The sequence below is a fragment of the Hipposideros armiger genome, unplaced genomic scaffold (assembly GCF_001890085.2).
Source record: "Hipposideros armiger isolate ML-2016 unplaced genomic scaffold, ASM189008v1 scaffold_186, whole genome shotgun sequence".
Taxonomy (NCBI): Eukaryota; Metazoa; Chordata; class Mammalia; order Chiroptera; family Hipposideridae; genus Hipposideros; species Hipposideros armiger.
Genome location: NW_017731536.1, coordinates 2,348,178 through 2,365,453, shown reverse-complemented (window position 1 = coordinate 2,365,453; position 17,276 = coordinate 2,348,178). Strand labels below are relative to the sequence as shown.

At 51.7% G+C, this 17,276-nt stretch overlaps 1 protein-coding gene across 7 annotated transcripts in view; it reads right to left on the bottom strand.

Moving 5' to 3' along the window:
• CTIF (cap binding complex dependent translation initiation factor) overlaps positions 1–17,276 on the bottom strand; it is a 284,572-nt gene that overhangs the window by 94,489 nt on the left and 172,807 nt on the right. For 5 of the 7 annotated variants that reach the window (XM_019652735.1, XM_019652734.1, XM_019652739.1 and 2 more), the window contains 2 exons: positions 6,655–7,147; positions 3,591–3,890 (listed from right to left, as the gene is read on the bottom strand). In XM_019652735.1, the coding sequence (XP_019508280.1) occupies positions 3,591–3,890; positions 6,655–7,147 (793 nt within the window). The remainder of the gene's footprint in view (positions 1–3,590; positions 3,891–6,654; positions 7,148–17,276) is intronic. The other 2 variants (XM_019652738.1, XM_019652740.1) reach the window with 1 other exon arrangement.

The window sequence follows — 17,276 nt, the reverse complement described above, 5'->3', positions numbered from 1 at the left end:
AGTGATGCATACCCACGTTCAAGTTTGAGAAACTGATCTAATGCACACACAGACTTTCAAGTAAGTAGAATTTTACTTATAAGAGTATCTTTCAAGTAAGTAGAATTTTAAGTATCTTTCAAGTAAGTAGAATTTTACTTATAAGAACGCTACTAAGAAAAGAACCACATCTAAGGCAAAAAGACTCAGTTTAGATGTAAAAATTGAAGGTCATTTTTGAGCTGTGGGATTGGTGACAGGGGTCCACTGAGACCCCAGGGTCTCTGGCATCATCAGAGCTCTTGAGAGCAATGCTTCTGGGTTTCTTGAGTGGACAATGCTGAGCCAGGTTGGGAAGGGTTAAAGGTCCTTTAGCGTCCCCCGGCCCATTTCTCTCTCTATGGGAGCTGTACTCCAACTTGACAGGCAGTCCTCACACTTCTGCCAAGAGTGTCCTCTACATCAGAGCCTGCCCCCCTCCCCGCAGGCTGCCAGTTCCCACTGCTGAAGCCCAGGCACCAAGAGTGGTTGGCCAAGGAGAGCAACATCCAAAGACACAGCTGCTGGGAGCTGTGTTTAGAGGACACTTCACACCCCAGCCTCTTTGCAGCCAGCCTCACTAAGCTAGGTCTCAGAACTTGTATGTGGAGGCAGCAGCCAAACCTGGCCACATGAGGGGCATCTCAGAGGCCACCAAACTGAAGCAGGGGCTGGCTGGGGATCCAGTGACCGTGGGCCTAGAGGAGACGAAGCTGAGCCTGACCCTTAGATGGAAAAGGGGAGCGAAGGGCTCTGGGGACTGGACCCAGCACTGTCCGCCAGCAAAGGGATACAACTCAGGTTTGTCAGGAAATGCAAGCAGGTGAAAAAGACATCCCTGTGGGTGTTAGGAAGGAAAGTGGGGTTTAATGAGCCATGCTCTCCTTTTCTGTACCTGTGAGTCTGGGTTGGTATGTGGCCATGAATTATGTTGACTGGGAAGCCTAGTCTAACCTATCACTTCCTGAGCTGCAGCGAGGAGCAGCAGGGCCTGAAGAGGCCCCATCAGACACGTGGTGTCGGCTTCCTCTGGGCCTTGTAAGCAGTGGGTCTGCAGGGAGCTCAGCGGGCAGCCTCACGCCAGCACTGAGTCCCACGGGAGCCAAAAGGGTCTTGAACAGCACCCAGCAGGCCTGAGAGCCCGGCTCAAGCCCTCTGGTTATGCCTCCAAGGGGCTCCCTCCTCAGCGTCCACAAAAGCTGGGGCTACAGGTGGTGTAGAGAGGGTCAGTGAGGCCTATGGGGGACATTTAGATTTCTAAATACCTGAACCCACCAATGCTCCGCCCAGGCAGATGGCAGATGTGGGAGTGATAGCTGTCCTCTGCCCCAGAGACACGGTGGCACCAGTAGGGTTGACATACCTATACTTAGCCACATGATGGGGTAAATAAACAGGTTTCTGAGGACTAGGGGGACCCAGGACTGTTTCATGTCAGTGGCCGGGCCTGGGGACAGTGAGAAACAAAGAGGCTCATGTGGGGCCACTCACACCTCAGTAAGCCCCCCAATTCAGCGCGCAAATCGCAAATCGTAAGGTCCACTGCTGGGTATCAAACAACTGAGCACTTCCCAGCGGGAGCTGCAGAGGACGAGCTCCAGTTGGAGGCACGAATCCAGTCGAGAAACGTTTCCCAGCTTTCAATTTAGGGCTCTTTCTTTGTCCTACTGTTTGCCAAACTGTGTCTCCTAGCATAGTAATTCCACGAGAACTTCCTAGCTGGGGATTGTAAAGAGAACTTCGCCGAGTTCAACGCAGCTAAACAGGTTCCCTTCCTGCTGTCCTAAGCCAGTCTGCTCTGTGGCTAATGGAGAGGCCAGTGTGGGACCACAGAGACCCTTTCTGAGCTGAGCATTTGCCAGGACTGATGTTCTGCCCGACACTGTGGGCAAGGCCGCTCACACCACGGGTCTTTGGAAGAAATGCCTGACCTAGGCAGGGTCCTGGGCAGCCCCTGAGGCGAGCTGCCCTTCCTGGCTGGGTGTGTCTCTTTCCACACCGTGTGTCTGTCCGCCACTGGCTCCGACCAGGTGACTTGGAGCTGGTTAGCCATTGTCTGGAAGTCTTGCCCTATCCTGGCCTTTCCGAGAAAAGACAAAAGCCCCGGCCAAAGGCTGCTCCTGACCCTAACCCCCCAGTGCCTGGCGGTACGTGGCAGACAGGCTTCTCCTCGCTGTCACCCTCCACACTCTCCCAGGACATTCCGGCCCGTGAGGAACATGCCCGATGTGCAAATCCCTCAGGTAATGCGGGAATTCGTCACCAGGGGAGCGCGGACGATCCAGGAATGGGAACCTGATCGGGGCCTGGAGCTGGAGAGACGCAGCAGGCGGGCCAGCGAGGGCTCAGGTTGCAGGGAGCAGAAGGCGAGAGGAGCGCGGGGGTGGAGCCCTGTGGGAGCATGTGGAGGGCGTTCCTTCCTCCCTGTTTTTCGGGAAAACACCATGGTGGTTCAGACCAGGGTGACCATCCGCCCTGGTTAACGCCTGGTGTCTACGTATAATTACAAACAGCGCCCCTCTGACTCTCAGAAGTGTCGTGCTTTGGGTGACCTATTGTGTGGTCACCCTGGTCTGTGGCCTTTTCCAGTTCTGGAATTCTACTTTCACAACTTCCAAGCTACTGTTTTACCTTAACTGGGAAACTCAATTCATACCTTGACAAGTCTAAGGTACAAAGTAAAAGCAGAAATAACTTTTCTCCAGCCAAGAGTCTCCCAGGATAGCCCCAGGGCCTGGCGCGGCTGCCATGCCGTGCCACCTGCTGTCTTTCCCACCAGTGATGGGGCCACTGGTTTACCTGTTACCACCCATGACAGAAGGGCAGGTATCAGCCCCTCGGGTCCCCACTCATGAGATGAAACCGTGCGGGGCTGTCTAAGCGCCCGTGCTTACTACACACTCACACCGGTACAACTATTGCGGGACGCTGCCATCCGTGGAGGGGAGCATGAGGAGGGGTGGGACTAGGCTTTCCGGGAGTGGAGGGGTTTTGAGTGGAAAGGCACCAAGGAACAACACAATCTTAGATCGCCACGCTTCCCCTCTGCCCTGAGAATGGTTTCAGGAAGGCCGGTGCATGGGCAGACAGACCAAACCTTTCCTGCTCAGAGCCCTCATGCTGTCTGCTCAGACCCATTTAAGTACCGGTTACAACCAACAACACCACCTCCAGAGGCCGGGCGGGGGGGTCTTTAGGGGGAGGAGGAGAAGGAAAAGGGAAGTCCACAAGTTTGTGTCTGCTTGGACGCGGAGGTCAAAGCTCAGAGCCTGGTTAAGACCCAGAGCCAGCCCTTTTATCATGGAAATAGAAAGAGGGAAAGGCTGGTTAAACATGAAGCACCTATAAAATTATATTGGTCCATCGTAACCATGGAGCTCTCTCACAAACACACGCAAATCCGGCCACTCATCCCTTGCCCCTTGAGTGCCTTTTTATTTTCTATAATTAATCGGGCCAGGGAGGAACTTGGGAAAAGTTCAACCGTGGTCAGAATTTGCAGCCTTCTCTCTAGTAATAACCCACCGCGGGGCGGGGCGGGGATGGAGGCGCAGCTGTCGGTGTCCGGTTACCTGAAGCATGTTGAGGAGCAGGCTCCGGAACTTGGTCCCCTCCACCATGAAGAGCGCCATCTTGTCGCAGAGCTTGGCGGCGGTGAAGGCAAAGCTGCGGTCCGACACGGCCTTCTGGTAGATGGTCCGCACGATCTCGCCCAGCATCTCCTCGGAGTTGGTGGAGTTCTGGGCCTCCTCCATGAAGGTGGTGAGCTTGGCGTCCACGTCGCTGCTGTTGTTCCGCATGCTGTTCAGGATCTCGATCAGCTTGTCCATCTTGTTCTGCTGAGGGTTGGTGGTCTCCACTGTCACGTCATCCTGGGGGCAGGGGAGACAAACCGAGTGGCGCCTGAGCGGAGCTGAGGTCTGTGTGTGTGTGTGTGTGTGTGTGTGTGTGTGTGTGTGTGTGCGTGCGTGTGTGTGTGTGTGTTGCCTGTGGAGGGAGGGCTGCCACCCCCAGAAAGGACCCAGTCCTACCTTCTAGAACCTGAGGTCGGAGCCCTCCAGGAATGCTGACCTCCACCGAGGGCCGGGGGGCCCCCTGGCTCTCTGCTAACCTTTTCCTTGGCCCCTGTGACCTCCTGACCCCATCCTTCTAACAAGCTCTAGCGCTAACCCAGGAGTCTCACATATATTGGTTGTGTTTGTCTACTTGCCCATCACATGTCTCAATCCAGAAACGATTTAATGGGGCTTATAAAAGATGAAATAAGATGACAAATAAAAAATTAGGCCAAAGAGAAAACGAAGGCAGGAAGCGTAGGTCAGGAAGGAGGGTGGCATCCCAAATGCTTGCTGTGTTGGTCAGAGGTGCCCATGGAGTGGCTGTCAGACCCCCGGCTTCTACAGCCCTAAGGGCGGTCGTGTTCTCTGGGCATGGCCCTGGCTTCGTAGCCTATGGAGACTGGGCTGGCCTTCTACCCACCAGCACCCACACTGAGAAGTCCTCCCATGTGTCAGCCAAATGACTGGCACTTCTAGGAGAGAAATTTCAGACAGAAAAACCCACAAACCTATGAGGTTTCAATGCCACTGCGCCAGAGCGAGGCTGGATGAAGAAGAAAATGACATCCGACAGTCTCCAAAGTATTTACTCAGACACAATAGATTGGTGGCCAGAGTACGACCAACTTACCCGCCGGGATGTGAGGTAAGTTGGGGTGAACGCCAGGATCAGGGTCATAAAGTGAGGTCCCACACCTGCCCTGTTCTCAACAAGGAGGGCTCTGGGCTGGGAAGCACAGATGGGAGTTCTAGAACCTGCGGTCTGCCTCTAACCGTATGGCTTTGGGAAGTGGTTTCATTCTCTGGGCCTCAGTTTCCTCACTGGTAACATAAGGAGGTTATACTAGAAGGGCTTCCCCTGAACCCAACCATCGCCGGAGCCCAGGTCCTTCTGGTCCAGGATGCCAGGAGGCCTCAGCTGAGGTGTCCTGAACCAGTGTGCGGGTGCTATGGATCTACCTTATCTGTTCTATCCTACTCTCCTTCCCTACCCCATCACCCAACCATCTGGGCCCCAGGGCAGGAATAATGGTCTGTATATGGAATAATAACCACCTATGAGGGTCTTTACACATTATGACATTTAATCTTCATAGTTTGTCTGCAAGGTGGGTAACATTACACCCATTTTACAGGCAAGTAAACTGAGTCTCAGAGAGGTTAGGTGACTTGCTCAAGGTCATCCAAGCCAGTTATAGGCTGAGTGAGGACTGAGCCTGGTTTGCTGGACCTCAAAGCCCGTGTTATTTCCATTCTGTGGCACTGCAGTTAGGTTTAGTACAACTGGAGAGAACTGAGTTAATAATCCTCTCTCCCTGGCCAGGCTGTGGCAATCTGTCCTGGAAACTCTGCATGTGCAGACTACACACTGGTCATCAGTTGGGAACTTCCTCCAGGCTCCTTCCTTTGGGAGGTAAGGGAATGAGTGAGACTTTCCTCTAAAACCTCACAGCTGCCCGCCTCACAGGAGTGGTGGGGCGGGCAGCTCGGGCTGTGAAGGACGCCAGGAGCAGCATTTCAGCTTCAAGAGTTGATTGGGGAAGAGGTCTGATCTGTCTGTGTTGCCTAAGTGTGGAACCTGGGCCTGGACTCTGGGGCGAAAGGTGGGGGAGAGAAGGCAGTAGAGACAGGCTGGGGACAAACCCTGACGTGGAGCTTCCCAGAAGCCCTAAGAAGAGGACTCCACGGGGAAGGCTGGGAGCAAGTCAGCCTCTCTTGGGAAGTTCCTCTCCAAGGTGACCTTACCTGCAGCCTTGGCCAGGGAGGGGGAGCTACTAGGGTGAGCCCAGTGGAGTTAATGCTGCCAGAGAGAGATCCCCACCCCTCCTCTGAAGGCTCGAGGGCATTTCCTCCAGTACGTGACCCAGGCCCTAGAGACCAGGGCCAGGAGTAGGGTGAGAAAAGAGAGGTTCCTGGGGCACAAAGTTTAAGGAGGCCCTCACTCTCAAGGCCATGCCAGGGCAAGGTCAGCACCTGTGTGATGCTGGGAGCGAGGGCTTCCTTAAATGTTGTCCCTTAGACCCCTCACTGGCCGCTGGTTGATCGAAGACGGGAATGGCAAGGCTGAGGCCTGCCTGCACTCTGCCCAACTCACCTTTGCTCTCGACCCTGGCAGGGACCACAGCCTGGCTGGTAATCACCTCCAGGAGAAGCGTCATCAGTCCTTATAAGCTCCATGTTGTCCCCCAAAGCCCTTTAGCATTAACAGGGCCGTCTTCCCCTACGCTGCTCCCCTCACCCCCAGGGTTGTGCTTTTCCCTTTCCTCCTCTCTTAGGCTGGGCGCTGGTACCAAGTGCCCACCTGGGCCTCTTAGGCTGGGCGCTGGTACCAAGTGCCCACCTGGGCCTCTTGAGGGGCCAGAATATGAGGAGTGGGAATGTGCTGGAGAGGTTCACGCAGAGCTGGCCATGGGCCCGCCCTCTGGTGGCCAGGTGTCCCTAAGGCAGCGGTGGCCTGGTGTGGCGGGTCCTGCTTCCTCCCCACAGCTTCCCAGGCCCTCCAACCCGAGCCCACCTACCAACGTGCCTACCTCGCGCCATCCTCCCTGGTGCAAGAGAACAACAAAAATTCAATTACCGGTACCTTTTCTTTCAGCCTCCGCCGCAGCCTGTCTTTGGAAGACTGGAGTAGGGTAATTTTGGGCCGCTCCCCCATGCGTTCGGGAATAATACTGTCTTTACGCTTTGTCTCGGCCTCTGGGACCCCTGGCTGCTGTGGGGGCAGCCTCTCGGAAACCACTGGGGCCAGGCCATCAGGGATGCAGGGGGACTCGAGGCTGCTGTGCCCGGTGTCCCCCAGGGTGTCCTCAAGTTTGGGGCTCTCCATGGTCATGGTGTCTTTGGCATTGCGGTGGGCGCCTGCCTCCCCCTTGTCGCTGGGTGGGTGCTTCATGTTGCTATGGTGCCAGCGCCGGTTCTGGCTGTAGCCGTGATGGGTGGGCCTCCCCGAGGGATGGGGCACCGAGCCCCCTTGGTAGGATTTCTGGTGGTCCCTGTTGTGTTTGGCACTGCCTGGCTGGTGGTCACTGTGCTGTTGGGGCTTGTTTCCTCCTGGAGGTCTCTGCTGCCGTCTGCAAACCAAAGGGGAATGACAGAGAGGGTCACTAGGTGGGCTGTTCAGGGTCCCTGCGTCCAAACACTAGAAGAGGAATTCACTGAGTTGTTCATTTATTCATGCTTTCAACACCCTTACGGAGCGCCTCCTGTGTGACAGGCTCTGTGACAGGGCCTGGGGATACAGCACAGAATGAGACAGACAGGCCCCGGGATTAAAGAGGATTTAAGTCAATCCTTAACTTAAGCATTTTATTCCCCTGTTAGAATATGCATTAATACAGGTGCGGGGAACAAAATTAAAGAGATACAATAGAGTACATCATGAACCCTCCTGACTCTGTCCCCGGCCACCTACTATGTCCTCTTAAAGCAACTGTTACCATTTTATGAATCTCCTGAACACACATTCTATGCATGTTTCAGCAAAGACACACACACAGAGCTTCATCCAATAACAACTATCCTGTCAATGACTTCTTACCATAATGGCTCTTAAAAAGTTAAACTTTTTTTTTTCTTTCCCTGCACATTGCCATGTTATCCCCAAGCTTATTAACAAAATATGCTATAATAAATTGGGCTGAATTGTGTCCCCCTCCCCCTGCCAATTCATACGTTGAAGCCCCAACCCCTGGTATCTCAGAAAGTGACTGTATTTGGAGATAGGGCCTTTAAATATGTGATTAAGCTAAAAGGAGGCCGTTAGGATGAGGCCCATCAATATGACTGGTGTCTTTATAAGAGGAGATTAGGACACAGACATGTCCATGTGCAGAGGAAAGACCATGTAAACACAGGGCAAGAAGGTGGCCATTTGCAAAGCAAGGGGGTGGCCTCAGGAGAAACCCAACCTGGTGACACCTTGATCTTGGATTTCCAGCCCCTAGAACTGCAAGAAGATTAAGTTTCTGTTGTTTGGCCACCCAGTCTGTGCTATGTGGTTATGGCAGTCCAAGCTAATACAGAAGTGATATCTAATTTGATGGTTTTAGGCAAAGACAGGCTCATCGATTTACTTGACAAAATACTTTCTAAGCAGAGGACATCATATGGAGAAAATCTGAGGTCTACACCATAGGACAAACCAAATATTTTGATTTGTGGACTGAAGGCAAGCGAGTTTGGGGGTGGGGGAGGGGTATTCTAAGGACCCTTCAGTCTGTGCACAAGGGGCCCCTTTGTCTTCCATCTCTTGTTCACCCTCAGTGTTTTCTGTGCCATCACTTTATCTGATGTAAGTTGGAGAACAAGGTAACCACGAGCCCCTCAAAAGTTGTAAAGTCAGTGAAGAAAGTTTGCAGAAAGAAGACCTTACCTTCTAAAAAACGAGGCCCACACTGTCCTGTGACCCATCTCATTAGCAGGGATGAGAGCCCTTCCTCGTATTGTATTTTATGACCAAATTGTATTTATTTTCTTTCAAATGATCATTACTTATAGAAACTCAATGTCAATGTTCACTTGATAAATTTTGTGTATCTGTGAAAATTTGGGGGTATCTTGGGTTGGGGTTAAATGTATCATTTTCCCATTAAAATTAACGAAAGCATTTTTTTTTTTCATTGAAAAGCTTTCCCTAAGTTGGCAGGGTTTTCAGGGGGGAATTAAAGTTGTAAAGTGAGAGACAGGTGGGTAGTCTTCTTTTTGTTTCTGAACAAATAGAAACTTGCAACACATTGTATGTTAGAGGTAGAAATTAGTATGTCTGGAGAAAAATTTGACAATTTGTTACAAGAGCCTCTAAAACATGCAAACCACTGGACCTTGCGATTCTGCTTGTGGCAATTTAAGAAGAAAATCATCAGAGACACCCATGGGGTGTAGGCTGTTCATGGGGTGTAGGATGTTCAACCCCCAGTGTTTACAACAGTGAAGAGCTGAATGTGAACTTAGCAAGAACATGGTGAAAGAGTTCACTCTTGTTGGTGGAAGAACGCATGTGTTGTAATACGTCTGCACAGGGCTATCTTTTAAGGCATGTATTTATACGCATAGAAGAATTATATGCATAGAAGAATCTGGAAGGACACACACCAGCATGTTAACAGTGATGATCATTTTCTTTTTTAGTTGTGTTTTCTAAATGAACATGGATTTGTTCTTCTATACTTTTTATTGGGAGGTAACTATAGATTCATGTGCCGTTGTAAGAAATAATACAGAGAGATCTTTTGTAGCCTTTACCCAGGTTCCTCGCAAGGTAACATCTTGCAAAACTGAAGTACAAGATCACACAACCGGGATTTTGACAAGTCAAGACACAGAGCATTCCCATCACCACAAAGATCCCTCATGTCGCCCTTGTATAGCTACACCCACTTCTCTCTCACCACCTCCTCTTCAGCCCCCGGGAACAACTAATCTAGGCTCCATTTCTACGATTTTGTCATTTCAATAATGTTATATAAATGGAATCGTACAGTATGTAACCCAGTGGGATTGGCTTTTTTCACTCAGCATAACTCCTGGAGATTCATCCGGGTGGCCGTGCGTCTCCATTGTTCATCCCTTTTTGCTGGTGACGAGTAAGTATTCCACAGTGTGGGTGCATTTCACCATGTACCCGCTGAGGGCCATCTGGCTGCTTCTGGCCATAGGCTATCAGGCAGAAAGCTGCTAGGACCACGTGTGTACAGGTTTTTGTGTGGACACGGTTCTCATGTCTCCGAGATAAATGCCTGGGAGCACCATCGCTGGGCAGTAAAGGTAGTTTCTTCTTTTTTTTTTTTTTTTTAATGGGGAATTGGGGGAGGGGAACAGCACTGGGGAATCAGGGGAAGGGGAACAGACAAGTTGCTGTTGTTTTGTTCTTCAGTGTAGTTGTAGAGGATGTTGCTTCACTGGCCCAAGCGGGCACCATCATTACGCTCTTCCTGGACAAGGCAGATCAGTCGCCGGCCTCTGGACGGCCGCTCACGCTGGCTGCTGGCTACACACAGTAGCCCATGGCAACCCACTGCAGCAGGGGCTGCAGCCTATGCTGTCGCTGGCGACTCACAGCAGCCCAGCTCCAGGTTGAGCTGTTGTTCACCATCTTAGCTGTAGAGGGCAGTGTCACTGGCCCTCATATGTGGGACGAACCGGGGCCCTGCTGCTCAGAGCTGACGTCCCAAGCCAGTTCTTAACCAACGTGCCACTCGGCCGGCCCCCGTAAAGGTAGTTTCAAATTGAGCTTTTTAAGAAACTGTTGAACTGTTTTCCAGAGAGGCTGTGTGCCATTTTCCATTCCCATCAGCAACGCATGAGAAGTCTGCAACCATGATGTCTTCGGGTAACGTTTCAGCCCCACCTTCCTCCTCCTCTAGCTTCTGGACTCTGAGAACATGTGTGTTAGATCTGCCGTTATGGTCCCCCGGCTCTGAGAGGCTCAGATCATTCTTCTTCAGTCTGTTTTCTCTCTTGAGGCTCAGACTGGATCATTTCTGCTGCTCTACCTTCCAGGACACTGGTTTTTGCTTTGCCCCCTCCATTCTGCTGTTGAGCCCATCCATTGAGCTTTTAGCTCTTTCCAGTTGGTTTTTTTGTTATATCTTCTATGTCTTTGCAGAGATCTATTTTCCATTTGTTTGGAGTGCGTTCCTAATTGCTCCTGGAAGCATTTTTATGCTGGCTGCTTTGAAATCTTAGGTAATTCTAATATTTCTGTCATCTCAGTATTGGCATCTATTGTCTTTCTTCATTCAGTTGCGATCTTTCTGGGGTTTTGGCATGACAAGAGGTTTTCAGGTGAGACCTGGGCATCTTGGGTCTTGTTATGAGGCTCTGGACTTAATCCGACCTTCTGTTTCAGCTGCTTTCCTCTGAACCTTGCTCCAGTGGTAGTCAGGGCTGCACTGCCTCCCGGCTGCCAGGCGGGAAGTACGGGTCAGGTTCCCCACTGCGTCTTCTTTGACACCCCAAGTGGGGTCCTCCTTACTTCTGGGCAGGGTGGGAGTCTGCTCCCCACACTGACACCTCCCTGGGTGCTGCACTGTTGCTCTCCACCTGGCCTCCACTGACACAGAGAGGGGGTGCTCCATGCCCCACAGGGATGAGTCCCAGCTCCCCATTCAGCCTCTCTGACACCACCCTGGTGGGGGGTTTGGGTGCCTCGTCATACCCTGGCCAGGAAGGTGGAATCTCAGCCTCTCACTTGGCCTTTGTTGGTATGGGTGGGGGTGGAGCCAGTATTTTCTGGGGCACTTGCCTGGAATAGAGCAGACTTTTGTTGGGGCTTTTTGAGTCTGCCTGTGCCTACTGGCATTTTGGATTGCTAGCTGCTTTAGCTCCAAGTCTGGGATCAATAAGGCCAAGAAGAAGACTCAAGCACGTCACCACTGTGTCATTCCTCAGGTGCCAAGGTCCCCAACCAGTCTGCCTTTTCTCCACCTTTTGCAGTCCTCTTATGTTTGTTTTTATATATAACACCCAGGGTTTTTAGTTGTCTGTATTTTAATAATTTAAGAGTCATTATAGAAACATCTATAGCAGCCCGGTACGCTGAACTGAGTCCTACTGACTGGGGGTGAGGCTTGTGTGGTGTTTTTCATCCTTGTTTTCTGGGTTCAATCTCGTTGAGTTCTGAAATACATTTCTGGTGTGAGGGCCTCGCTGCCCTGATATTTGATGGAAGAGGCAGTCCCTGCATCTACTTCATTTTTTTTTTTTTTAAGGAGGGTGCAGCTCAAAGTGGCCCATTCAGGGATTGAACTGGCAACCTTGTTGTTCAGAGCATACGCTCTAACCAACTGAGCCACCAGCCGCCCCAGTTCCTGCATCTAAATACTCCATGCCACACTGGCATGCCTAAAACACACGGTTTCATTCTCTGATGGTCTCCTAATGACAGGAATCATCAATGGGCCTAAGCCTTTAAGTTCTGGAAGATGGTCGGTTTTTCAGGGTTTGTCAGCATGGGCGTCCGCGGAAGAGTTGGGCTTCCTCAGCACAGTGAGTCATTATGCCAGTTTCCTCCCAGAGATCACCAATGGGCCAGGGAAGAAATTCCACAGCCCACAGCTCCCCAGGGTGCCTTGTCCCTGTGAATTTTGTGAATTCTCCCTGCTTTTATTTGTCAATTACTTTCAACTAGTTGGCCCTTTCTCCTTCCACTCTCTTTGTTCTTTGAGTGTGAGTAATTTTTTAGGCCCAGAGAAGAACCTTGGAAATTCCCTGGCAGATAATGCTTGATTCTCACAACTTTTGTCATCCTTATTTAGAATTTTTGTGGTGCCTCCAGCGATGGCCCAAGGAATGCCCCCAGAGGAGGGCTGACCAAATCCTTCCCAGCATTTGTCTTGAAACTGTCTGCCTTCCTACTTACCATATCAGGGATTTCCCTCTGTCTGCCAAAAATCCCTCCCCGCCCCCCAAACAAACAAAATTTCTCTCCACCTGGAGGAGGAAGGAGGTAATTTCTTACATGGCTGGTTGTCAAGAGCTCAGAAGAAATCAGCTAGGTCTTGCAGAACTTCTGCTGTTCCTTCCTGGAAATTGTGTGTGTGAGTTTTGTGTGTGTGTGTGTGTGCGTGCGCGGAGCAGAGGCTTAAATTCCATGTCCTACTAGTTCAAAAGTCAATACAGCAATGGCCATGAATGCCCAGGCTGCTGGGTGGCAGTGGGTCTTCTCAGACTCACTCTGCCTGCGTGGCAGCTCCCTTGCACAGGAGGAGTGATATCTGTGGGTGGGGGGGAGGGGAGCCCTGGGAGCCCACCCTCGGGGGCCCCCTGGTAACTGGGCAGGCGAGATTAATGGAGTCAAAAGGGGGAGAAGGGCTGATATGGGACTGGGTGGCAAATAAGACTGGCTGGGTGGCCCCTGGGAAGGCAGGGAAGAGCCAGACGCCATGGAGGCAAGGAGCACGGAGCCTCTCTCTCTTCTGCCTTGTGCTCCTTCCTGGCCAAGGCCCTGTTTCGTCTTCAGGCCCGTGGTTGCTGGGACTGGTCTGTGTGTGCAGGCCAGTCAAAACTCTTTCTTCCATTTTACAGAAAAGCCAACTGAGGCTCAATAAGGTAAAGTCCCACACCAGAGGACTGTAGAGAGGCTCTGAGGAATATGCTCAGCCTGTTAGCTGGTCCACCTCCTGCCTCCCATTCACCCTCAGATCCAACCCCCTCAATGGAGCAAGGCAGAGTTACCGCCGAGACCTGCTGTGGTGACTGAGGCCACAGGAGGCTCATGTCCTTGGCCTGGGAAATGGCTACGAGGACCCTAACCACTGGAACAGGCTTGGGGCTGGGCCTCGGTCCCCAACAACGGAGACCCAGGCTTCCCTGCTCTGGCCATTCACAAATATTTATCAGCGGTCGTCGCTGGCTGAGCTGGCTCAAACCAGCTCCTTTCTCTTCTGTGTTTGCTGGCCCTGGGTTTCGTCGACACCTTCTTCCAGGGGCCAGCTGGCTGCTCACCATGAAACCTGTGGGTTTAGGTTTGGCTGGAGTGGGGATGAGTTGCTTTTGCTCCCAGAGGCTGGGCAAGGAAGGCACACTTGGTCTCAGATACACAGATATGTGGATCCAGGTTTTAGAGACGTACCAGACATGCAGTTTGCAGTCCTGCAAGCAAAAAAAAGGGAAAATCCATCTCCCTGCCTGCTTATTATGCTGTAATCTCTCTGGGGAAGTTTTCTCTGGTGGTGGTGGTGGGGAGGAATGGCTTAGGAGATAAGATTAATATTCCATTTGTGCTACTGGTAACACCTGCTATTAGGGAAATAATGCCTTTTTTTTTTGAGAATGGAAATTGTCAGTATGCTGTTTCCATCACTCATTTAGTTTATTCTTTCTTCTTTGGGCCCTGAAATCAGATGTCTTGTTTCACTCTAAGGCTGCTCTCTTTTATTAAAAAAAAAAAAAAAAAAAAAAAAAAGTTCTCAGAACGCCACAGCTGCATTTTGGGAGGTGGGTGTAGGGAGAATAACTTCAGATTTTGCTTTAAAAAATGATTTTAACAGCAGTCCAAATGGAGACAAACGTCTCTCTGTTCGTTTTTTTATTTCATAATTGTTCCCAACTAGATATATTCCGAGGGCCACTGACTTATTATGGTTCTCTCAATGTCGGACACTTTACCACATAATTTGTAGGTCTGCTTAAAAATTTCTGAAAGCAAAATTCCTAGGGCAAGTGGTTTTTAAACTATGCATGGGCTCATATTTCTTGCCTGCAGGAAAAGTGATGACTGCTTATTCTAGAGCTCAGGCGCCTCCATTCTTGCCCACCTACACATGCCCTGCGTGGGGTCCCACCTTCCCTGCCCCAGACAGCAGGACAAAGCACGAGCTGAGGTAAGACAAGTGGCTCAGGTGCGGGGGCGCTGCTGAGCTTAGCGTTGGCACATGGGACCTGGAAATAAAGACTGCCTGCCACTCACGCCCACCCCAGTTTGCACAATGGCTGCAAAGCTGAATGAGGAAAGCACAGGGGAGACTTACTTCTCTCTTCAGGGAGCCAACCGAGGGGAACATGACATTGGTTAAACAAAGGGACAAGGATCAAGTGGCCTGTGTTAACTGAGCACCTACTATACGCTTGGGGTTGAATTAGATGATGGAGATCCAGTGGGTCTGCTCTGCAGGACACTTCTTGGCAGGTCTGTCCATGAGGCTGCAGCCAGCGCAGGGCCTGGCTTAGCCACTCACAGTTGTATGGCTTGGGGTGATGTCACTTGTCTGTGTCGGCCCCCATCTCTGTGAGGGTTACATGAGTGACAGCATGACAGGTTTATAGATAAGAAAACAGGGGTTCCGAGAGGTTGCTTTGTTCCCGCTGGGCTGCCCAGCTCGTTAGCAAATTCTGTACTGGAATTCTGATCTGTTTCTGCTCTAAGGGCCTGCCTAAAATGCTCTATGCCTGGATTTAACCATTACTTATCTGAGGGCTCAGTGCTCTCTGCAGAACCGCGGGCATCACTACAAAGCTTAGACAACCGAGTCACCCTGCAATTGCTTGGGCCGTCCCCAACATCGTGGCACCGTGCTAAGTGGCTTTCCGAGTGCCCAGCCCACCACCCCCACTGGGGTCTCTGGACACTGCCATGAGGAGAGTGCCCATGGGCTTCAGGAACACTCCCACTGCCCCGGACACTCAGCCAAACTTTAAACTCTGCCACCCCAACTAACTGTGGGGGCACTCCTTTCGCCCAGAGTTGGGCAGGAAATAGTTCAAGACCAAGGTCTCCGCCAGGCAAGGCAAAAGTTCACGCAAGAAGCTCAGTATTTCATGGCATGGATGAAAGCTTTAGAAGCCAGATGTTTACCTGGCCAAAGGGACGCTCTGGAATGGAAATGAGGTGTCTGACAGGTACCTCTGCACCCTGAAGGCAGAGAAAAGTCTTTTCTCACCAACGACAGAACCAACAAACCAATGAATGATGAGGGGAAAGGCTGGTTTGTTGATTGCTTCATTATTGAAACACATCCTGAGATTCTGCTCTGCCTGGAGGTTAATCAGGTGTCAATGGGCTTGCCTAAGGCAGCATCACTCCTGGAACACTCCAGGGAAGCTGGGAGTGGGGGGAGTGGGGTGTGTGTGACAAAAGCTCTTCAGCTGTCCCTAAGGAGTCTCTCAATACCTCTCCTAATCCCATCGAGCTTCGAGGCCCAGATCTGTCCCTCCCTCCCTCCAGACTCCTAATGTGATTATGATCTGGCTTCCCTAGTCTCTGCCATGGGACAGCCTTGTGCATTCCTCCTATAGGCTCTTAGAAGCATCCACTTCTGTCGGATGGGACACAACCTTCTCTAAATCTCCCTCGGGGTCTGGCATAGGGCTAGGCATTCATGCATGCCTCAAGGGAGCCCCACAGTGTGCCAGGCCCTGGGCACACAGCACTGTGCCCTTGTGGAGCTTAGGATCCATTTGGAGAGAAAAACACTAATCCAGTAATTACAGAAACAAGTATCTGGCTGCAACCAGGAACAAGTCACGAAGGAAAGGGAGCAGAGAGAAGCACAGGGGTCTGTCCTGGTTTGGTCCTGGAGGCAGGACCAGCTACTTAATCTGTGGGAACCAGCGCAAAATGAAATGTGGGCCTATTGTTCAAACGCTATTAAGAATTTCAGGACAGCCACAGCAGAGCATTCAATGAAGCACGGCCCTTCCTAACGTAGGTCCCTGTGTCACTGCACAGAGTACACTCCCATGAAGCCAGCCTTGGACACAGGGCTGCCCTGAGGGCTGCCTCAGAGCACAAGGAATAAAAATATGCTGAAATGTATGAAGCACTAACCATGTGCCAGGCATGGCTTTCAGTTAGGCCTAAGACGGAGGGACTATTGTTCACCCTGTTTTATAGAGAGGTCAGAGGGGCACAGAAAGGGTAAATACTTGACCAAGGTCACACAGCTTGCAAGAGGCAGAGCTTGGGTTTGAATTCAAGTAGTCTGGCCTTAGAACGTGTATCCTCGACCTCACGGTTTTGAGGCCTGTTCCAGGCAGGGTCCTGAGGGCCTGAGGCAGTCTGCACATCACCGCTGAGCCACTAAAAACCAAATCTAGAGGACCCCAGGCCCTGGCCAAAGACAGGGGGAGAGGGGGCTGTGGGCTGGCAGCCTGGGCTAGACGTGCAGAAGCAAAGGCCGAAGGCTGAGCCGAGGTCACTGGGAACGGGGACGCTGAGGCTCATGGGAGGGGGAAGCCTGGGAGGGCTCTGGCCCGGAGCTCTGCAACGAGGTTTGGAAATCCGGCCTTCCAGCCTTGGCTCCACTGCGTCTGGGGAAAACCACAGAAGCCACGTGTGGCCCTTGGGTTTCCATCTGTGCTGGGAACAATCCTTTCCCCACCACAGCCTGCTAGTTCCTGTGGCTGGGGCCTGTGGGGCAGGGCTGGGGGTGGGGTTGAGTTTTCGGGTGGCCCTCTGGCTTTGTTGCTGTACCCTCGGGGGACAGAGGAGGTGCTGCAGGCTCTTGCCACCATCGTCCATCTTAGGGCTGCACAGAAGGCCACAGGGAAATGGCCTTCTTTGGGGTTATCAGATGGGGCTCTGAGTCTCACTCAACTGCTAAGGCATTTCTGACGCCCTCCTCTGAACCCCACTGGCAATTCAGGGCTCTCGACCTGCCTTGCCCGGCACCCATTTCCTGGGGCGGGTTTGGCAAACCACTTGACTCCTTGTGTCTCAGTGTTTCCCACTTGCAGAATGGGAATACCAAGTCCTTTAAGTAG